This window comes from Larimichthys crocea, chromosome III (genome assembly GCF_000972845.2).
Source record: "Larimichthys crocea isolate SSNF chromosome III, L_crocea_2.0, whole genome shotgun sequence".
Lineage (NCBI taxonomy): Eukaryota > Metazoa > Chordata > Actinopteri > Sciaenidae > Larimichthys > Larimichthys crocea.
Window position 1 is genome coordinate 50,341,388 of NC_040013.1, and position 22,759 is coordinate 50,364,146.

General features: G+C 39.5%; 3 protein-coding genes across 4 annotated transcripts; 2 read left to right on the forward strand and 1 right to left on the reverse strand.

The window, feature by feature from the left end:
* The first annotated feature begins 2,827 nt into the window (after positions 1–2,827).
* Positions 2,828–5,072, forward strand: rpl35 (ribosomal protein L35). Its single transcript, XM_010753196.3, has 4 exons — positions 2,828–2,956; positions 3,481–3,617; positions 3,977–4,058; positions 4,879–5,072. Exons 1-4 carry the CDS (start codon positions 2,954–2,956, stop codon positions 5,026–5,028), a joined length of 372 nt encoding a protein of 123 aa, XP_010751498.1. The 5' UTR covers positions 2,828–2,953; the 3' UTR covers positions 5,029–5,072.
* Positions 5,073–7,508: 2,436 nt separating this feature from the next.
* On the forward strand, positions 7,509–11,475 carry LOC113744877 (uncharacterized). The gene is made up of 4 exons (XM_027275941.1): positions 7,509–7,834; positions 9,261–9,370; positions 9,468–9,686; positions 10,887–11,475. Exons 1-4 carry the CDS (start codon positions 7,515–7,517, stop codon positions 11,030–11,032), a joined length of 795 nt encoding a protein of 264 aa, XP_027131742.1. The 5' UTR covers positions 7,509–7,514; the 3' UTR covers positions 11,033–11,475.
* A 250-nt stretch (positions 11,476–11,725) lies between these two features.
* Positions 11,726–21,721, reverse strand: LOC104937058 (uncharacterized). Of its 2 annotated transcripts, none has more exons than XM_019264416.2 (5): positions 21,601–21,721; positions 17,891–18,094; positions 16,358–16,600; positions 15,077–15,218; positions 11,726–13,883 (listed from the first exon to the last, which is right to left on the reverse strand). In XM_019264416.2, exons 1-5 carry the CDS (start codon positions 21,608–21,610, stop codon positions 13,802–13,804), a joined length of 681 nt encoding a protein of 226 aa, XP_019119961.1. In that variant the 5' UTR covers positions 21,611–21,721; the 3' UTR covers positions 11,726–13,801. The 2 variants fall into 2 exon arrangements, with proteins under 2 accessions (XP_019119961.1, XP_027131733.1); XM_027275932.1 differs by lacking the exon at positions 11,726–13,883 and adding an exon at positions 14,621–14,959.
* Positions 21,722–22,759: the final 1,038 nt, after the last annotated feature.

Below are 22,759 nucleotides of genomic sequence, written 5' to 3' on the forward strand. Positions count from 1 at the left end.
CCAAATTCTAGAATGAAAAATATGAATGCTGACATTTGACTGTCAGTGATGGATAATGAATGATTAGTCTGATTAAATTCTCATCATATTTCTTCACATTAGAATGTGAAATCACTACAAGGTGGTCTGAGCTAGCGCCGGACTGGTCTTAAAGCCAATACCATTATTATCATATCTTATATACAGAGTGAAACAATGTGTGTATACTACATATGAATATGTATATTGATAAAGATCATTTAAATCTATTTGAGAAATAATTGGGACAAAGATCTACTGAGAGAAACGTGTTCACCCTGTAAAAGTACACTTGTCAGTGGACAAACTGTTCTATTTTTGGCTAAGCTGTAGTTCAACAGCTCATTTAATTGGGTATCAAACCCTAACTGCATGCCCATGACTGTTCTAGGGATTATAAGTTGAGCCTCCCAGCAGACTTTGTCTCTGTCATTTGGTTTGGCAGATCAGTCTGACCATGGCCCTGACGTAAACCACCTGTAAGCTAAAACTGTTGACTAGTAGAGTCTGCTGTGGGGTCATGTAGCTTGGAAGTGAAGTGCTGCATTGGAGCTCCAATAAGGCTGTGCAAGTTGTTTTCTGCCACAGCTGATACAATCTGTACACACAGACTGTTTTAGGTTCTTTTTAATGCCGGTATGAATCATTTAGACAATAGTTGTCCATTTGGAAAATAATAATGTGATGAAAAAAGTGAATGACTGGAGGACATGCTGTACCTTTACCTGCCTTTGTTAATGTAAATGAAAGTACATTCCACGTGTTTATTTATATATAGAAATATGTATATACTGTATGCATTTAGAACTTTATAAATCAGTGGATGTAAATGGTATGTTGTGACCAGTTTGCAGTATTTATCATCATCTTCATCATCAGACACCAGAACCCATACATGTCTCTGCCTTGGCTTGTCACTCACTATCCTTCTTCCTTTAGAGTGATGTCAGTCACAACAATGATGAAGTTTACTTTTACATCAGTGGGAAGCCCAGGGAATCTGCATGCTGGCTGTTAAACTGCACTGTTGAATCCCTAAAGCAGTCTGGTCAGTCCCTGACAGTGCTCTTCATATCTAAAGACCAGTCTAAAGGGGGATTCTGCATCGGTTACTTTTAACATGCATACAGCAGGAAGCAGAAATACATCAGGGTGCTGTGTGCAGAAGATTATCAGTCACAGAAGGAAGTTTAGCAGTGATTGTTTTCCTGGCTTTTGAAGTTGTATCTGCTGATTACATAATTTGTATATTGAGACGTGGGACTACACCATCCTGTTACTAATGACAGGCAGCAGACTGCACCGTCTCCATGAGAACCTAAAGAAATGATGTATGCACTTTTTAACCCGATTGATTGAACGCTGAAACACAACAATCACTACAGCTTTTCCTTTTTATCATTTAACAACTGCTGCCACAACAATGGTTTCTTTTTCCCACATTTATTAATAATAAATCTGAAATGATGGAATCATGTTTTCTGGCTCAAAATCTATTTTTCTGTAGGAATTTTATTTAGTTAGTTATTTTTTTAGTTTGCAAAATCTTGATAATCTCATAAATACATTCCCATTTTCTTTATTTTTCTAATTACCATTTTAAACGTTTACATGACTTCATGGAAGGGTCAAGGAGGAGCTTAAAACACTGAAGCGGATCTGACTCCCGGGGTGGACACATAGACATTTATTACGTCTATCTATCTTTATTATTATTATTATTATTTTTTATTAAGCAAAATACCAAAATCGAATACAAACTCTCAAAGAGGACAATAATATCAGCAATACAGAGAGAAAAAATAGTACAGTGTTGAGTGCAAACAACAGTTAGGGGAATCATTAAACAAAAACACACCAAATAAAATAGAGACCAATAAATAAAATACAGGCATACAAGTTCGACATAAACAGAGCAGCAAAATTTAAATTTAAATATATTCAGAAAAGTAGGAGACAAGAAATATTTAGGCTTGATTTTTTGGCATACTTGTTTAGCTTTTTAAGTATATTTAGGCTTGATTTTTTGGCATACTTGTTTAGCTTTTTAAGTGATAAATAATAAAAATATCTTGAATTCATTAATGAAACAAGAATAAGAAGGTTTAGAGTTTCTCCATTTTGCACAATGGATATTGAAAAAACTATCTATAAATGCTCTGCTGTTGGTTCAGGAACATCCAATGTGGTGTGCACATTCAAACACCCAGGATCCAGTGAGCCGTTCAATGTAATTTATTTTCAATAAACAAAAGAAGATGAACATAAGGAGGTGGATAGTTTCATATAACTTAATACATCCACAATAAGAGAGACGAAAGGTGCAGCCGGTGTGTCCTTTGCTCTGCAGAGGAGGGAAAAAAGAGAGAGAGCATGAGGTTTGGGGGCGGACTTATAAAACCTTAGGTAGGGTGACAGAAAGTGTGGTCTTCTTGGCAGGGTGGAGTCTTGTGATTTTCAACAGATATGGTATTCACCCAAAGAGTATAATAACATTTATGATGTCAGGAACAGACAAGGTTGGATGATTAAAATAAAAGATAATATCATATAATTCGAATGGCTGTATATCTTCAATTTTGAAACAAATCCAACTTTTTTATATCACACCAAAAACAAATGCTCCAGGGTTTCATCTTCATCACTACAGAAAGGACATTTGTCTACCTCATAACCAAATCTTTTCTGGAGGAATTCTGCCACTGGATACATTTTGTTAATGACTTTGATTTCAGGTGAAACATGTCATTTCATTCTTGATCATGTCTCCGCGTGGACAGATGATGACGTGTCTGTGACGCCCCGCCTGTGGGCGGCGCTGTTGTCGCGCGGTCAAAGTGAAGCCTAAAACCGACGAAGAAGAAAATCCTCCGGAAGCTACTTTTCTGTGAGCACGCGGTGCGTCCGGCCTTTCCAACAGGGCAGCGAGAGGAACATGGTGAGGAGCAGACACCGCGACACACATTCTGCTTTTTAACACCTTTATCTCACCTGAACCCGAGCGCAACTGGGTTATATGCACTCCTAAGCTTCTTATGTACTCGTTAATGTGTGTGGTGGTGAGTGGTTTGCTACAGGAAGACAGTAAAATGTGATATTATGCAGCGCTGCCGCCGACAGACGGCGCCGAGCCGAGCTGCTAGCAGGGAGCTGTGGAAACATGGCAGCTTGAGTTAGCTCTGAATGTTCAGCTCACTGATGATGGACAGCCAGGGTCTCTGCGCTGATAGCCACCACAGACGATTTCTTAAAGCAGCCGTGACGGCTCAAACCGGAGAGTGATGCTCTAAATTAATATTTTCACTCTTAACCGTACGGGCCGTTAGCCCGGCTGACTCGTGTCCGGCAGCAGCGCTCTCAGCCGGGCTGAGGACTGCTGCTGATGCCGCGTGTTTGACGCTAACGTGGTGCCGTCAATTACAAATGTTTTTTTTTTTTTTTTGTCTTTCTGTCACGGTCCAGGCCAAGATCAAGGCAAGAGATCTGCGGGGCAAGAAGAAAGAGGAGCTGCTGAAGCAGCTGGACGACCTGAAAAATGAACTGTCCCAGCTCCGTGTGGCCAAGGTTACCGGTGGAGCGGCGTCCAAGCTCTCCAAGATGTACGTACTGTATGAACATGACTTCAGGCCGGCCTCAGTCTGACAGTGTGCGTACAGAGCACCGGTCTGGGCCATAGGTAGTGTGGGTAGAAGTCATTTACAGTCTGATCACTTCCAACAGTGATCAGACTTAAAAAATCTGACTTATAAAAGCTGGTGTAATTTATTCCAAACTGCACAAGGTTACTACTCTTCCATGCCATTGTTAGGCTGTGAACACTGTTAGAAAGCTGTTGAAGTGTCAGTATTTCCTAAAGTCAAGTCCCAGACTCACCCTGACCTGCTTACTTCGTCTCTTTGAGATTTAACACGGTCATTTTGCAATTGAATCGTCTGACTTTGGTGTTTGTCCGTTGCAGCCGTGTTGTCCGCAAATCCATCGCCAGAGTCCTGACTGTAATCAACCAGACACAGAAGGAGAACCTGAGGAAGTTCTATAAGGTGGGAGCTACGTTGAATTGTAACACATCTGAACACACACACGCCCGGCTGCTTGGGGCTGCTCCTTGGTTCTCTTGTCGAAGATGATACTTGTTGAGCTGATGTTTTGCTGATGCATTTACAACTGCTTACCAAAAGACTGAGACTTGAACTTGAACCTGAATGATCCTCAGAACCACTGATTGTTTACATGGACTGCAATAATTCAGTGTGACATTATCTGGCCGTGATTTAGCAACATTTCTATTTCAGAGTGTAGAGGGAAAAAGCCCAAAGTGGCTCCTTTGATCATGTGACATCAGTTTGTCGTACAACTGACCCTGACACTAAGTGAGATAAAACCAGGTCGCTGTAGTGAACCTCTAACTTTTTTTTATTTTTTATGAGTTGGTTGTTTGACAAACATATGTAATGTACATATGTAATTCGCTTGTAATTTGGGTGTCTGCTCACCCTGAGTCAGAGGTTCAGAAAATGTCACATCCATATGCAGATCAATGTCTCTAAGATTGCAGTTGGTGTAAACATGACAGTGATGTTCTCTTTTGATGGCATGTGTCCCTGAGCTGGCCTGTGACTGCAGATGATTGAAATATCAGAACTGATACATAAAGCATTGCATGAAAATACTAAACCCCATTCTTTTTAAATAGCATAATATATGTTAAGTATATCTCTTGGGTATACTTAAGCAGTGTCAAGCCTTTTCAGATCTTGACAGCAGCTGCAGATCAAACTTTTCCTTCACTTTGATCAGTTATTGTTCTGACAGAAAAGGTTTTTTTTAGCTCTACTCAAAGTTCTGTTCCATTTCTTTCAGGGCAAGAAGTACAAGCCCCTGGATCTGAGACCCAAGAAGACCAGAGCTCTGCGCCGCCGGCTCAACAAGCACGAAGAGAGTCTGCGGACAAAGAAACAGCAGAGGAAAGACCTCCTCTACTCCATCCGCAAATTTGCAGTCAAAGCTTAAAAGCTTTTTCTATGACAAAATAAATTCTGTGTAAAAAAACAAAACTACAGTTTATTATTTGTCTTCACTAACATTCTTTCACCATGGTCACACTAGAACCAGTTGTTTTATTCTCACACTAGTCGTCACACTCTGAAAATGGTTGAACGGGAAACATTCAATGGTGACTATCTGTTTTTGGCTCAGATTTGCTGAGTGGGCCAGCAAAAGTTCAGACAGGTTTGAACAGTCTGAATATCCAATCAAATTTTATTTGTATAGCCCAAATTCATAAAACACATTTGCCTCTGAGGGCTTTACAATATGTACAGGAAGTGACACCCTCTGTCCTTAGACCCTCAGTTCTAGTGAGGAAATACTTGCCCACAAAAAACCTTAAACGGGGAAAAAAGGTGGAAGAAACCTCAGGAAGAGCCACAGAGGAGGGATCCCTCTCCCAGGACGGACAGACATGCAATGGATGTCACGTGTACAGGACAAATTAACACAAACATATTGTACAATTACAATGATAAAATGACCAAATCATGAACTAACTATAAACTGTAATGGAGATATGGTAGCAATAATGACCGTAATAATATATGTAGTGGCCGTCATGCAGGACCACGGCAGCAGCCACGATCCATGAGAACCTGCTGGACGAGAGATGTTTAGTTAGTAACGTGCATTAACATAATATATGGGATGAGTTTAAATGTTCCTCTTAATGTTGATGAAGCCCATGTTCCCAGTTATTAAACCAGGAAGAGAGAATCTGCTGAGGTGTTTGGATTGTACATCTTCCCTACATGTGATTGTCTTGAGCTCGTCCGTACTCCAGAGTGGACTTTGATATTGAGTGGTAAATTTTCATCATTGTAACTGATACACCAAGGTTGACGGCATGAGTCACTATTAATTGTGAGTAATGGTGTCTGCACAAATGCGACCCACCAAAGGAGGGCAGCACATTTCCACATTACTATCGTCATCACATGCAGAACTTTTAAATGAACCAGGATCAATTAATGCATTTGAGCTGTCACCATACCTGAATTTAATTACATGATTATTGTGGCCAAACAAATTCATGATACTGTGATTTATATAAACTTTGAAAAAATGCAGTGAGTCAAGGTTTCCCTTTTTTGGCTAATAAATCAAATAAAAGTGCAGAGAGTCTTTAACCATAAATGTATGGTGTGAACCACAAAGACAACAAATGATTTAAGAGGTGCTGAATTATTTTTACTTTCACTATTTAGAATATCTTTATTGTTCGTATGCAATGCTTGACTAAATTTAAGTGCCGTCTTCAGTGCAGGAAGTACAAGTAAAATAAAAACAGGGAAATATATCATCATTATTCATTATAATATTATCACATGTATTATTGTATCTATGTGTATACCAGATGTTCAACACATCACACACATCAGTCTCACAGTACTTTTAGTGCCTTCTTCTCTTGCTGTCTTTGTTTGCCTTGTTTGAAAGGTCCAGTGTATACAATTTAGGACGCTGTATTTACAGAATCATAAATGTGTTTTTATTAGTGTATAATCACCTGAAAGCAATGGTTGTTAGGCATTTGTTATTAATTTGTCTTTTCTTTTCTCACATGAATTAACTACCGCTGTATGACAGCGCAGTGGTGCAGTGGACAGCAGTGTTACCTCACAGGTTGCTGGTTCAAATCTTTCTGTGTAGAGTCTCTCCATGTCTGCGTGGCTTCTCTCTTCTTCCCACAGTCCAAAGTCATGCAGGTTAGTAGGTTCACTGTCGACTTTAAATTAAATGAGTGTTTGTCTCTATGTGTCAGTCATGTGATGAACTGGCAACTTGTCCACAGTGTCAGCTGGGATCAGCTCCAGCCCCCTGATAGAGCCCTGATTCTCATGACTCTCATCAGCTTATATCACAACACTTTAGCCCCTTCACTGGCAGTTTAATTAAGTGTAGTCTTAATTGAATGATAATCACACTGTGACCTACGACTATAATATACTATATTTTGGGGAGCTCTGATAGATTTGGAGCCTTGTAGTTCATTCTCAGGTTAAAAAACTGAACATTTTTACTATAAATCTTCAGGACAACACATGATCTTCCATGACATTTAATGTTTTTTCTTAGTTTCTTGGTCAACAGTTTCTAGGACACTTGGGAACCCTGTCTATCCTAATGGAAATTAATGGGATTGTTTCAAAGCACTGCTGAATGCTACAAAACTCAAGAGCATTGTGTTTTTCTCCAGGAATCATACTCTGGGTAATCCACAGTGTTCAGCCAGTATGGAAGGCCTCCAGGCTTGCACGCCTGTGTTTTTCTGCATCTTGGAAGACACTGATCTAAGCACAGTGGGCCTAAGGAATGTCCGGAATGGCAATCACCTTTATTCTAATTACTTTCCTACTATCACCATGCTGTTAGCTGCTCTAGTTGCTTTCACTTACCTAATACACATCTCGTCCTTATCCTCTGCACTAGAGCACACTGTCACCATGAGTCTTCCAAGCCTCTTCCTCACACTCTCAGTTTGTTTAAGCATGTTTTCCTCATCTCATCCAAACTCTGCTAAGAAGTCAGGTTGTTTCAGAGTCAACCACTGCAAATGCATCATGAAGGATGGGAGTGGTGTGATAAACCTGAGATCTATGGAAGATGCAGACGGTTTCCTGGGGCATTTGAAGCCTGTGTCAGTAGACAACACGTCGGCCAGTGCGGAGATCCTCCTGTCCTTCAGCCCCTGCCAGCCCTTCTCTCAGCCAGAGGAACTGACAGAAACTGACTGTATCAACGTTGCTGCATGCCTCGTTATCAGGTAGAGTATACAAGACTCAGTGCTGAGATTCACACTTTATCAGTGTTTACAGTGAAGCAAGACTTTGTTGTAAAGCTACACAAATATTCAAAGATTTGAATGCGCCTGCCAACAACTGTAGGTAGAGTAAGAGGGCAGTGAGGACTGCTACATTTTTCATTTTTGTCTTTCATGCTTTTTAGTTGTGCAATGTCCTCTTTACAAATAATTATTGGCAAGAAGCGTTTGCAAAAAATAAATACATTTGTAAATGGAAAGTAGAACTGTGCACTTTGTTCCACTGCTTCACTAACTGCTCAATGCTTCAAACATGAAAGACAAAATCCCGACACTCGGTTCCCACCAGATCTAATCTTATGCACTGTCTGTGGCCCTGTGCTCCAAGCTCATTGGTACCTACTTGCAATGTTAATTAATTAAAAAAAGTTATTAAAATAATTTCCTAAAACAATCAAATCAATTAAATGTAAAAAAATGTTATTCAAACAGGAGGAAATATGCTATATGCAAAAAGGCTTTTGATTGGGACTATTTTCAGCTGTGGATGAATCCACATTTGGTTGTTAGAATTTGTGGCAGCAGGACGGTGTGTTTAGTCAAAGTAAACTAGGCTTATCGATGTGTTTATAATAGTTTTTGGACAAAAATAGAGGCACAGAAGAAAATGTATATCAGGCTTTGTTGCACACAGGATACAGGTTATTGTTGGTTTTGGTCTTTTCATGGGATCTGTTGACAATAAGATATTATAGAATATTACTGGGCTACTTTTTAAACAGTTAAATAAGTCTAAAGACTTTGTATGTATAGCTATTGTTTAAAAATATATATATTTATCATAATCTCTTCAGTTGAGTAAAAAGCACAATATTTCCTCTACACGTATAAAGCACTTTTATTTAACCTCTTTGACTGAATGTGAAGATCATTTGTGGAAGTCTTTTTGTAAGATTTTTTGCAGTCAAATGAGATATCTTTGTTCTCTCTTTTGAACAGCAGCTGTTGTTTGGGCAGCGTCCACTAGGGGGTGTCCTAACACACAAACTGAAAATGTGAAGACTTCAGTGGTAGAAACTCTGCTGTTCATATTCTGATCTATAAACATGTTTTTATTCATTAACTGCACATGTTACACGTTGCAAAGTTTATTTTAAAATAGTTCTCGAATGATTTGGAAAATATGTTTGCACGTGTCTGTCTGAGGGATGTGGGAGACTAAAATTCTGATTATGGCGCCAAAAAAGTCTCCCCCTTAGCACTTAGACGTTTGGCTTTATGACAACATGCTTTTATCAACACATCTTTATCTTTATTAGAAAATATTGTATCTTTAGAAAAATGTTCCCACTTGTCTGCTTTACACATCTGGAAGATAACTGAACATTTCAAATAATCCCTTATTCTTCATATTTTGCCATGTGAATAGGCATCACAGGCTCAACAGATACATTAATCACTATATCAGCTACGGGAGACATGAAAAGAATGAATTCCACTACAACGACACGCTGAAGATGCTGTCTGTCTCGTACCTTTGTGAGCTACAACACAAACATTACATATAATTTATTTCACAGATAATTTTGTCATTGTGGTGTCATGACAACCTGATAACCTTCTTCTCCTGTCCCAGCTCACGACGAGCAGCCGCTCACAGTAGTGCATTACCACTGTAATCCAAATCAGTCCGCTTCCTTCATCCGGGACCAGAGCCTCAGCGCCAAGGAGCCCCTGCAGATCTGGGTGGAGAGCCCCTGTGCTTGTCCAAATGCCTGTGCCATGGGAGACCTGGGTTTAGGCACAATATTCCTCATCATCCTTTCCCTCAGTGCTGCCGCCTACTTCATCCTCGGTAATACTTTGTGCTGCATTTAACATGTAAAAATTAAGGAACCATGATAAAAATCCTTTTTCTAAGCCCCTACTTATTTATTACATTTCAAGGGATGAATGTTACACAGCTCTTCACACCTAGAAATAAGACAATGACTTAAAGGACTCTGTAAAGTATCAGAAGTCAAATCATGGCTAGACTTAAAGTTTCTAAGGGCGCAGTGCGTGGAACTCCAAAATGTTTTGTACAAACTGAATCAGTTTATATCCAAAGCATAATCAGGCAGAGCAAAAGTGAACACACACAAGATCAACACATCCGGCTTAGTTACCTCAGAGATAGAGAAAAAAAGAATTTGATAAATAAAGATGCAAGACTCCAATCAACAAAAGTCCTGTCAAAGGAAGGCGGTCATGGTGATTTCAGGGGAAGAGTAGCAGTTTCTGAGCCACTTCTCAGGAGCACAACAAGGCCAAAGACTCGTGGACTGAGAAATATCAGCATTTCATAGTGGATGACTCTTTACTGATGAATCCATGTTTATGGACTAACAGAAGTGTGTGTGTGTGTAAGAACACAACAGGAGAGAGAATGATACCACAGTGCATCAAACCTTCTGAACTGACTCCACCCTGACCAAGGAGAAGCAGAGACATGCTACACCCTCTGGTTTGTATCTCTGTGGAGAGGGATTCATACTGCAGCAGGATTATGACCCCAAACACACACACACCTCAAAGCTTCACAAGATCTACTAGAGAGATCTCTACCAAAGAAGACCAAGAAGGCCTGACCGTCATGGACTTTCTTCCACAGTCACCAGACCTCAACACCATCACTGATTTATCCCAATAAATCAATGATGCACAAGACTGAGGAAGCATTCTGGGTCATCACAAGAAGTTCTTTGGAACAATGTCAAATCATGATAACAGATAACATGAGTCATCAGGTTTTTGTTGAGTCCAGCTCGAGTACATGCTGTCATTAAAGGAAAAGGTGGACAAACCAAATTCTGAGACATTCAACTTTTTCCTCAAATAAATAAGATGATGTTATCATTTGTAAAATAGTAATAATAGTAAATTCAAAGTAGAAGTATCTTCTGCTCTCAGGCCTTTAGACCTCACTGTATACATGCAGCATATTGACAAACAGATGATACTAAGGTATAATTGTCTCTATGTGACTTTTATTTGCCTTCCATTCTGCCTACAGGCTCATGTGCTCTGAGGCCTTTTCGGAGCAGCAGCGGAGTCCAAATCTCTCCGGAGCACAGCGTGTGGTGTATGATCTGCTACCTCTGCACTGAGAGAAGGCCAGAGAGAAGACACTATGCAGACGTGACACACTGTGAACGATAGACAGCTGCACACCTGGAACACTGCAAGAAGTCTCAATGTTTTTTGACCTACTCCATGAGAAGGCGTCATGTCCCATAGAGGGCCCAGAGTCAGTATGGTTTGTTTTACAATTCCCTGAAAGTGACAGGCTAACACTCCGTACAGCTTTGCACATCATTGTATAAATTAGTCAGGTTCTCTTTACTGATTCCACGTGTCACAAATGATAAGTCTTTCTTTTAACCTTGTGTGGTTAAAAAATGATTTTAAAAAAAGTTATTGCATGTGACTAAAAGTCTTTTTTTTATGTCACAAACAAATGTGCATGGAAGCAAACAAAGCAGACACTTGTTGATGAAGCATGTTTCACATTGTTTATATTTTCAAATTTAGCATATGTGACTATTAAAAACAAAAAAATCACAAAATCACACAAAAGAAATGATTACATAAGACCCTGCACCCCAGACAACGATACAGCACACCCAACAAAATGCAGTGTCACAACTGATTAAATAATAATTATCTAACAATTTCTTATAGTATAATTTCCTGTACATCTTGTATTATCTATAATATATAAGCCACCTCACACCTCTTATTGATCCCTCCCAACCTTCTTTGAACACTGTGGCTCAGAGGAAGAGTGGGTCATCCACTCATCAGATGATCGGCGGTTCGATCCCCTCCAGTCTGCATGTCGAAGTGTCCTTGGACAAGATACTGTATTTCAAATTGCTCCTGAAGGCTGTGCCATCGGTGTGTGAATGTATATGAATGGTTATCTCCTTCGAACTGATGAGCAGCCAATGCCATCAGTGTATGAATGTGTGTGAATGGGTGAATGAGATATGTACTGTAAAGAGCTTTGAGTGGTCGGTAGACTAGAAAGATCCTATATAAGTACAGTCCATTTACCATTTAATCATCCCACTCTTTGTGAGTCTCATTCTATCCAATTTCAAATTTTAGGGTAAGCAGTCATCAGTTGTCATATTATGTATCATGTCGTGTGTTGCATAATTGGGGTTATGAGACAGGTCTTCCTCAGGAAAGTGCTAACAGCTTCAGGGCTGCAGGTAAATATTCTAGAAGAGGTGACCAAATGTTCAGAAACAGCTGATCTTTTCCTTTAAGACATCCTTTCATTTTTTATAGGGTATGTTTTTTTTAAATCTCTATGTATGATGGATTTGATGATGAATTTTTATTTTAAATATCTCACAAATGTTCTTGGAAATACACAACCAAACTGAATTCATAGTGGAGAAAGAGAAGGTTTATTTTGTAAAAGGGTTAAATGGAATATGCCAGTCATCTTCAATATGTGCTTATAATTTAAGAGGAATATTTTGCCACTCGAGTCAGAGGGACTGACAATGAAGAAGAGAATGAGAAAATGATGATATAAAATATTTTCCATTTTATACCACGAGAGAAATCTCTCTATGTCACTGCAAGGGAGGAAACAAAAGGAGGCAACCTGAGTAGATAGCCAAAGAAATGTTGCTTGGGAATATTAAATATCGCTTATCTATCGCAGGTCCTTTATACCAACAGCTGTCAGACTCTTCAGCACCAGCATTTCTATACATTTTGTACTTGTGAATAATTTATTATCAACCTTGTGTATATGAGCTACTGTGACAAGTGAATTTCCCCGGTGTGGGATCATTAAAGTCTATCTGATCTTAGTTTATCTTGTAATCCTAGAAGGACAGTAATCCATGATATTCATCACCAAAACACAGATGAGCCAGAGCCTGCAGGAAAGTCAGGATTACATGTTCATATTATAGTGTATTATATTAATATTCTGTTCTGCATGTTTCTCTGTTCCCATGCTCACTGTATGTCACGTTTGCTGTTGTTTTTGGTTGCTCACCTGTGTGGCACCATCTTTTCTCTTCAGATGTTTCATTTTTAAACACTGTTCCATTAAAAGTCATTTCTGTTACTCCAGTTGTCCACAGGCATCTTATTACTACTTCATTTTTTCATGTAGAAGCACATATACTGTACATACTCTTATTTTCCTGTGTTTCCACACTGTGGGTGCCTTTTTTGACTGGATCACAGCAAAGCGAGGCCAGTTCTATGACCGTGTGGCCTTCTCCGAGTGATGAAGTTACACCATTGGTTGGTCCTAAATTATGTCCTCTTTTAATCTCATTTTTATGCTCAAATGGGACAGCATGGTGTGTGCCTCCGTGAGTGTACACAGAGGACTTTATGCTCAATGCACGAACCATTGTAATATTCTGTGATACGCAAAGGGCTGTGCGAACACAGCATTCAGTGAGGAAGCAGTAGACAAGTGTTAGCAGAAGAATGCCATAAACCAAATGTGGCTGCACACTCAGCTATACAGCTCCTCACTGATGTAAAAGAATAGTTATTATAAACTCTTTATCTATTCGTGGACATGCTTTAAACACATCATTTGTGGAGCCTACGTGCTCGATACAAGATGCACGTTGATGTCACTTTTGGTATAAATAAAGCTTTGCAGTGAGGTGTGGTCCGTCTGCAGGAACACCGGTCAAAGTCCAGCCATGTACTACATTTCAAAGTCTTGTAATTTTGGGGAGACTCTGCAGCTTCTCATCATGGAGCCCATATTTTTAACCCATGTGTGGGGGCTCCACCTGTGGACAGCAGCAGACCTTATCAACAGTGACCTGTTTCCCCATTTCTCTTTCCTGCCCCGCCCACATGGAGGGGCAAAGTGACTCAATCTGTTTTCTGCTCTGTATGCTGTGGAGTACTGGAGGCTGCGTTAGGCTGATCTTAACTGTTGTGTGAAGGGTTGATTAACACAGAAGAGTCGTTTGTCTCAGATCCCTGAGTGGTAGTTTTCTCCACTGAAGTCCTGAAAGGAAAAACAGTAATATTACATGTAGCTGGTGTAGTTATCAAATCCCTAAACACATCACAACTTTCAGCTCTGGAAATGCTATCAGTCTCTGTACAGGGACACACAGAAATGAAACTGAGAACAGTTTTATCTTCTGATTCTGTAAAACAATAAACAAGAGGATATCCCAAAATGTTACACTGTTCCTAAAGTTAGGCATAAACATGTCATAGTATGATGACCTTGTTACGTGACAGTGAATGAAAATATTTGAAGAATTTTAAAAGAAAGTTTTTTACTTTTTCCTTTTTTTTTCCTTTGGCATTTTTGCCACTGCTGACCTAGGGTGAGAGGTGGGTACAACCTGGAAAAGTTGCCAGTTCACAAAACAACATTAATATTCCTTTAGAGATGTGTTTCTGTCTAACTGATGAATGTAGGGTCAATGTTCACTTTATTTGTTGGCTCTGGTTTCGGTCTTTAGTGGCTAAATGCTCCACTATGTTCACAAGCCAGTCTTTCTGCTGTTTGGTGTTAAGCGGGTAGTGTGTAGTCACTTTATCAGAGCTTTTCACTGAAAACAGATGCTACTGCTGCTGCTGCTGCTGCTTGTAATAAGGTGAATGAGAACATTGAAACTGAACCAGAACAGTAAAGTTGTGGCCCGAAAACCAAAACAATGAGCTTTATAACCACAAATAGCTCTGTAGAGCTAACAGGAACTGCAGATATGGGTTGATAGTCCTCCTGTGTGACAGGCTTTTTACATATAAAATGATTGATTAGTGCAACTTTAACACAGTGTTAAATCTTTCTGGTTTAGTGGGTTTCCACGCCTTCATAACATCCCTGTTTCTGCATCCGTCTCTATGTTGATGTTCCACAGGACTCACAGAACATCCCGTAACTTTATCCTCTTTGGGTTTTTTATTTTTTTGCTGCACGGACAGATTCCATGGATATAACAGATCCCATTTAGACCAACTGCCTTTACATGCACTGCAGTTCTTCTAATTGCTTGGAAAACATTTCTCCCCACCCTCCAACTGACATCACCTCTGAGACCTGTTTTTGGAGCTGTGTTCCACTTTCTGGAAAGAAGGGTGAAAAGCACAGATGTGACGTGAAAGACATTATCCGAGGAAGAGTGCTCTCCTATGACTCGCAACTGCCTCCACGCCCCAAACACCACCACTCAGAAGTCATACCTCATCTCCTCCTTCTCAGTGTCCTGCTCCTCATCATCACATAGTGATGAAGGCAGATACAGATGGAGTTGTGAAACCTTCGTGGCGCCGCTCTGTCCTTGAAGAGCCTGCCTCTCACTCTTGCGAGGGGTTGTGTGAGTTTCTGAAAGTAGAATGTGTTCAAAGCCTCAGTCACAGTCAGAGATGCAGCTTTGAATTCAGTCACATCCATCCTGCAGATGTCATTCACATCTCGCCAACAATCCAAACACTACGATCTGGGACTGGATGATATACCAAGCATAACTACATCTGAACAACTGTGACTGCTTATCTCTAGAGGATATCCAAAAGGCAATTACCCAAACTGCAGCAAAAACATACAATGCTCTCAATCCAAATAGTACAGAAAGAATGCAAAACAGAAACGTTCATGTCAATTGGCAACAAAGTTAGATTATTCGTTTGAGTCATTACAAATAAGCACAGCTGCTTCCGCTCAAAGCCAGAAGAAGAAGTTATATATGCATGCTGTCTGGATGTAATTATGAAGATTTACAGGCAGATGAAAGCTGTTGCGTCTGTTTATCAGAAAGGCTTTTCAAGTGGCTAGCAGCGTGAGTAAACAAAGAATTAATATTAATACCTGGTAGAGCTGAACAATACTCTTTTTAAAAAAAAAATCAATAATCAGATCTGATTTTGGTCAGATTAATTATAACTTATAACTCAATACTAATCTGCTTGTCTGTGAGAGACCATAATACATAAAGTGATTTTAAAATGATCTAATCTAAAAATTCATATTTATTTTGAACAGATACCTAAAGCAAGCATGGAATAATGATGTTATGACAGCAAAATATTTATTACTTTGGTTAAAAATATTCTGACTGATTTCCAGTAATGCTTATTGCTCAAAACTAAAGCAGGTCCTGAAGCACAGATTACACAATTATTTTGATTAACAGTGCTGGTTTGTCAGTTTTAGAACATTTTTCACATGCATCATGCCCAATTTCAACATCGTGAAGGTATCAGGGGATGGGCTATCAGACACTGTTTGACGATCCAACAACCACTTTGTTTACTCACAGCGTACTGACATCATTCGTTTCTGAAACAGACAGTCCACCAGAGTTTGTCAAGTGGGTGGAGGGGAGAAAGACAGTGTGACAGCAGGAAATGGATTTAATTTTTACTGGGGATAGCTATAAACACTTTTGTCATGGTCTGATGACATGTTGTGCAACCTACAACCATGGAAATGAACATAGGATGATATGAATAGATGTGATTCACCTGTCAATTCACTGATTGGATCTGTGTGATGACACACTGTAGAAGCTCCACCTTCTGTGATCACCTCAGGTCTGTTCTCAGTCCTGGATGCTGAGGCTGGTTTTGCTCTCCTCTCCAGCCTTCCCTTCAGATTGCTTAGCAATGTCAAGCTCCCTTCTCTCCCCCCTCTGCTCTGTGGTGTCACCCTGTGCGTTATCCTCCCACTGCTGGGCCTCTGCTGGAGGGGACAGCAGAATCCCTGCACTATGAGAGACATCATGAGTACAATTATAATCTATCATACTGATTGTGATCTCAAGATGTGAGAGTACAGGAGAGTACACAAAACACATGCTATGAAATTAAGAAATTGAATGAAATTAAAAGACTTGACATGAAATTAATTACATGATATGGAATTCTGTGTCAATACCAAGCAACAACCTTTGGCTGTGAAGTACCAAAAACTGCAGTTCCTCAACGTGCACTTGAGGCTGGCTACAAAATGAGTCAGTCTCCATAAGGCCATATATTAAAATGTCCAGCTTCACAGATAATGATATTGTGTGATGATAGACAACTGTCTGTTGCCTTTTTTTTTTTTTTTGCTCTGTCACAAATGACTGTCTTTCCATCATTTGGATGATGCTTTGCTTCATGTGCGGGCAGCAGGCAGAAAACATGGAGGAGACTGACGAAGAGCTTCTTCTGTTCTATGTGGGTCGTGTACTAAAATCCAACACAGACCAAGAGACAGTGACGTTACTTTGCAAATTATGCCAGAGATTGATCGCCACAACAGACCTCTAACCTCTTCAGTCATCTTAATAAGAATCATGTCAAACAGGATGGAGAGTGTCTGCGGCTGAGAGCCACAAAATTATAGAGAGCTCAAAACAAACCCCAGACTGAGACGTAGCAAGAGCACTTTGCATTTACACCATATGGCAAAGGATCACAAAGATAGGAGATAATAGTTGCAAAGACTGCTGTAAATGTAAAATGTAATAAGAAATATGCCTTTTCATGTTGTCATGTTATATAAACTAGTTAAGATAAGATAGTCTGTATGACTGAGGGGAAATTTGGCTTTGGTAGTTGTGCTATACACAGCTGCAGTTAACTTAAATACAAAACGTAGCCAACAAAACAGTACAGAGGCATCAGAGACACAATGATAAATTCCATACAACAACAAACAGCGAAATATGTAAAATACACATGTCTTGTGGAAAACAAGATAAAAATACATAGATATAACAAATGAGGAATGAAAACAAAAACATAAACCACATTCATTCATTGAATTTTACATATTTAGATATGTATCGTTATCTGGATGTGACAGTTTGGTCATAATCTCTTGATGTCAAATTATATGTCATCATACAAAATAACATGAGATGACACAATATAAAAACTTGACATGCCCTGTCATCATTGTATGCCATGTCATGTAATAACTGTATGTCATGTACTAATTGTATGCCATATCATGTCATAATTGTATGTCATATCATGTAATATGAGGGTTTAGTGACAGACAGCAGTCACCTTGCAGGCCCAGGAGCTCAGAGCCTCTGAATGAAAGCCCATAGGTCCGTGGTCTTGGTGGAAGCAAAGAGAACACTCTGCTCTCATGAAAGGCATTGGACTGAAAGCTTCTCCTCTGCTCGCCATGGACATGCATGCTTTCATCTGCAGCACACACTGCTCGATGCTTTCTCGTCTCATTCATCACACACCCAGCATGTTTTTCTGCAAAGACAGATGGGGCACATTATGGATGCCTCACAATACATGCATTTAATGAGTTTGTTTGTATTGTTGCTCTGAAAGAAAACACATGGTATATACTTCAGGGGGCATTGCCTGTGTTTTGGGATTTTGGAATATGGGTGAAATATATTAGATAACATTACAATACTTCAAAGTATGTGTTCATAATCTGCATTAAATTTATTCTTATGGAACTAAACCCCCCCCCCCCCCCAAAAAAAAGTTGGCTCTGTTGTATGAATCCACTAAGTGAAACCAGGATTTTAACTGGATTCAATATATTCAAGTAATGTGTCATCCACATGTTCTGGCCTGAATATTCCTTACTCTGCATACAGGATGCTATTCCTGCTCTTTCAGGCATTTACATACAGATGGTGACAAAGGATGAATGGAAAAAACAAAATAGTGTCTCAGAAAGGTGTTGTTCTACCCGCCTGCAGAACAGCTTCATTGCTAAATGTCATGAAGTCTTCAAGTCTCTGTAACTCTACCACATTTTGGTAGTTCATGAACAATCAATTCCAAGATAAACACATCAACATTTTCAGCAAATAATCTGAAAAATGTGGTGTGCATTTGTATTCAGCCCCCCTGCATCAATACTTTGTAGAGCCACCTTTCGCTGCAATTACAGCTGCAAGTCTTTTGGGGTATGTCTCTAGCAGCTCTGCACACCTAGACACTGACATTTTTGCCCATTCTTCTTTGCAAAATAGCTCAAGCTCAGCCAGATTGGTTGGAGAGCGTTTGTGGACAGCAGTTTTCAAGTCCTGCCACAAATGCTCAATGGGATTTAGGTCTGGACTTTGACTGGGCCATTCAAACACATGAATATTCTTTGATCTAAACCATTCCACTGTAGCTCTGTCTTTATGTTTATGGTCATTGTCTTGCTGGAAGATGAATCTCCATCCATTCCCATCAACTCTGACCAGCTTCCCTGTCCCTGCTGAAGAAAAGCATCCCCACAGCATGATGTTGCCACCACCATGTTTCACAGTGGAGATGGTGTGTTCAGAGTGATGAGCAATGTTAGTTTTCCGCCACACATAGAGCTTTCAATTTTGGTCTCATCTGACCAAAGCATCTTCTTCCACATGTTTGTGGTGTCCCCTCCATGGCTGGTGGCAAACTGCAAACAGGACTTCTTATGCGTTTCTTTCAACAATGGCTTTCTTCTTGCCACTCTTCCATAAAGGCCAGATTTGTGGAGTTGTCCTGTGGACAGATTCTCCCACCTGAGTTGTGGATTATCTGCAGCTCCTCCAGAGTGATCATGGGCCTCTTGGCTGCCTCTCTGACCAGTGCTCTCCTTGCTCACTCTGTCAGTTAAGGTGGACAGCCATGTCTTGGTAGGTTTGCAGTTGTGCCATACTTTTTCCATTTTTGGATGATGGATTGAACAGTGGTCCTTGAGATGTTCAAAGCTTAGGATATTTTTTTTTATAACCTAACTGTGCTTTAAACTTCTCCACAACTTTACCCCTGACCTGTCTGTGAGTTCCTTGTTCTTCATGGTGCTGTTGTTCATTAGTGTTCTCTAACAAACCACTGAGGCCTTCACAGAACAGGTGTATTTATACTATGAGTAAATTACACACTTGTGTCATTTTATTAATTAGGTGACTGTTGAAGGCAATTGATTGCACTGGATTGTATTTAGGGGTATCAGAGTACAAGGGGCTGAATACAAATGCACAGCACACCTTTCAGATTTAAAATTTTGAAAACCATATATCATTTTCGTTCCACTTCACAATTATGTGCTACTTTTTCTTGGTCTATCATAAAATCTCAACTAAATACATTCAAGTTTGTGATTGTAAGGTCACAAAATGTGAAAAAGTTCAAGGGGTATGAATACTTTTTCAAGGCACTGTATATGGTCTATAGGTTTTTCTATGGAGTTTTAAAATTCCAAGATAAACACAAACACATCATCTACAAATCTAAAATGGACACAAGAGCTTTTGTTTTTCATTTTGTGGTAACACCAAAGTAGTTGCCGTGTAGTATTTGTGCACTCTGGGCAGCTCTCAGGACCAGCTCAGCTTTATGGTAAATCCAGTTTATAGCATATGTGGCAGAGAAAAGGACATTCTAAGCATAGCACTGAGTTTACTCAGCATATTGTGCAGCCACAGGGACTGATTAACTTGATGGTTGTTTTAAAATAGAGTGAAAACCTGACTACATTGTCTAAGAAAATGAAGCCCACACCACATAATTCTCAAGGCAGTGAAAACAATGTTTTAATTGAGGAGGTTACCATGGGAAAATGGACAGAAGACAGAGGACACCTGCATAATGTGACTACTGTGTGTTGTGTATTAAAGTGGCTATAAGTGGTTATGGTTAGGCTTTTTCTTTTTTTGACAACATTTTCATCTAAATACAAAACATTTATCCATGGTCATTTTCAAACAAAAGCCATGTCCTGTGTCTGTTAAAGATTCCCATAACTGACTGGTGATGAGTGACAGTTGTATGGCTGAATTGATAATTAAATACATATAAAGTAAAAACAAATCATACAGTGAAGAAATACAGATCATAATAACTAATGTACTTTGAGCTAAATGCTAATGCCAGCATGCTAAGATGTTCGCATGCTGCTTGGAATGTCATTAGGTATTTGGTCATAAACCAAAGTAGTGGACAAATTGTAGTTTTTACCTGATAGCAGTGCTAAAGGGAAAGTCAGGAGATCATTAAAATTATTTGGATTCATCTTCTGGGGACCAGGAATGTCTGCACAAAATTTCAGAAGTGAAGTGAAGTGAAAACTAGCTGGTGCTTGAGGAATGGACACCATAAATAATGGAAACTGTCAGTATTAGTAGCACATGAGGAAAATGTGTTCACCAAAGTCAGATTCATCCCCCAGAGAATGAAAGAATCCCCCTTAAATGTCAAAAAATCATAACATCTTATGACAATGTATTGAGAACTGCTGAGATATTTCAGAGGTGGATTTCCTCATGATTCATAAATACATTGAAGAGGGTGCTCAATGCTTCACAATAATTCTGTTTTTACATCCCACTGTAACTGGTTGTCAAGTATTGCGAGGGTGTTATTCTTGTCTGATCTACTGGTCCAAAGAGCTGACATTTGCTAATACTTTTATCATGTATAATGGTGTTTGTGGTGTTTAAATCAATAATAAGTTCTCTGGGCTTAAAGCCTGATAGTCTAGCAGACGTCTCCTTCTAGCTTGGGATAACACTTCACAACAGTTCACACAGTCAACACTTTTTACAATCCCGTTTTAACAGCCTGACACATTTTAAAGAAAAAAAAACAAAGGGCACACACCTCTGGAACTGATTCATTCGTTTAGTTTCAGTGACTTGGACAAGCATGGTTATCAACAGCATTTTAACAGAAAGCATGTGTCTGGTTAGAGTTAGGGTTACACTTCATTACACTGCCTTTCAGCAACTCTCCCACAATGATTAAAGTTGTGTGACTGCTCTTACCTGCTCTCATTCAGGCATTCAAATCTTTCAGCAGGGCTCTCAGAGGAATTATAAATGCACAGTTGAATGAAATCCAGTTTTGTAATGTTCCTCTGAATATGGATCCACACCCAAATGCTGATTTTACAAGCACTGTTGTTGCTGTTGGCTGTTGCTAAGGGACCATGAGCTCATTCTCTGGGTTTGTTTGTGGTTGGTAGGGGTGTTAGGGGGGTAAGGTGCCATAGTTGTCGACTGTCATAGTTACAAGCCTTGGTTTGTGTGATATATATATATTAACAAGACATTCAAAGGATGTAACCTGCTCTCTTGTTACCATGTTGAAGAGCCAAAGTTCCAGCTCAACAGTGGGCTAAAAGAAGAACTGTTGGGAGTTAGTCAATGTGTGTTCACACCCAGCATGACTGATATATTTGACCTCTGGTATGTATCCTCTTTTTCTTTGGGTCATTTGGTGGGAACAGTGTAGTTGGAACATACCAGCATATAAACACGTTGAAATATCATCCAGTCCTCTGCCAAGAGAGCTGTGGTACAGGTTGTTTAAGAGTGACTATGAAATCCAAACCAACTGCAGTAAATTCCCCTCAAATACTACAGTAAGGAGAAGAACACAGTTACTGAAGCAAAACAGACGTTACAAAATGAAATATGGACTGATAATTATTTTCCTTTCCTTTATGTGTTCTTATCTGATTCTGATTTCTGATATGAAAAAGACTAATTAAAGCGTCTGGAATTTTCAGTATTCCTTGGATTAAATTCTCACAGGTTACAAAAACAATGTTTTGTAGAAAGGGAAACTCAAGCCAAATCCAAATAAACAGCAACTCAAGTTAGACCGGCAGTTCCCAGACTATTTTGTTGGCCACCAATTTACAATTTAAATCATTTGGCTCGTGTCTTAAATATGCAGGCATCCATATCAGCTGTGATATTTGTTTGCCTGTATCATAGCTTAGTTAAAAATGATCTGTTGTGAAATAAATATTTAATATAACAACTGTTGAGGGAAAATGATGCTCATTTTCCAGTCTGGTTCACTGATTACTTACAGGATTAAGCCACTATCCTATTTATAAAAAAATAAATCTCCAGTGGACCTGCAAGCTCCACCGTGGCTCCAGCTGTTGTAAGGACATGGATGATGCAACTCCAA

What these genes read in the sequence shown, in the direction of transcription:
- rpl35 (XM_010753196.3), top strand. An exon ending in GCGTCCAAGCTCTCCAAGAT is followed by an intron (nt 3,618 to 3,976) that starts GTACGTACTGTA and finishes TGTCCGTTGCAG; the next exon opens with CCGTGTTGTCCGCAAATCCA. An exon ending in ACCTGAGGAAGTTCTATAAG is followed by an intron (nt 4,059 to 4,878) that starts GTGGGAGCTACG and finishes CATTTCTTTCAG; the next exon opens with GGCAAGAAGTACAAGCCCCT.
- LOC104937058 (XM_027275932.1), bottom strand. An exon ending in TCCAATCAGTGAATTGACAG is followed by an intron (nt 15,219 to 16,357) that starts GTGAATCACATC and finishes TTCTACTTTCAG; the next exon opens with AAACTCACACAACCCCTCGC. An exon ending in ACTGAGAAGGAGGAGATGAG is followed by an intron (nt 14,960 to 15,076) that starts GTATGACTTCTG and finishes CCTTCTTTCCAG; the next exon opens with AAAGTGGAACACAGCTCCAA.
- LOC113744877 (XM_027275941.1), top strand. Translation starts at nt 7,515, where the DNA reads ATGAGTCTTCCAAGCCTCTTCCTCACACTCTCAGTTTGTTTAAGCATG. An exon ending in GCTGCATGCCTCGTTATCAG is followed by an intron (nt 7,835 to 9,260) that starts GTAGAGTATACA and finishes CCATGTGAATAG; the next exon opens with GCATCACAGGCTCAACAGAT. An exon ending in GCTGTCTGTCTCGTACCTTT is followed by an intron (nt 9,371 to 9,467) that starts GTGAGCTACAAC and finishes CTCCTGTCCCAG; the next exon opens with CTCACGACGAGCAGCCGCTC.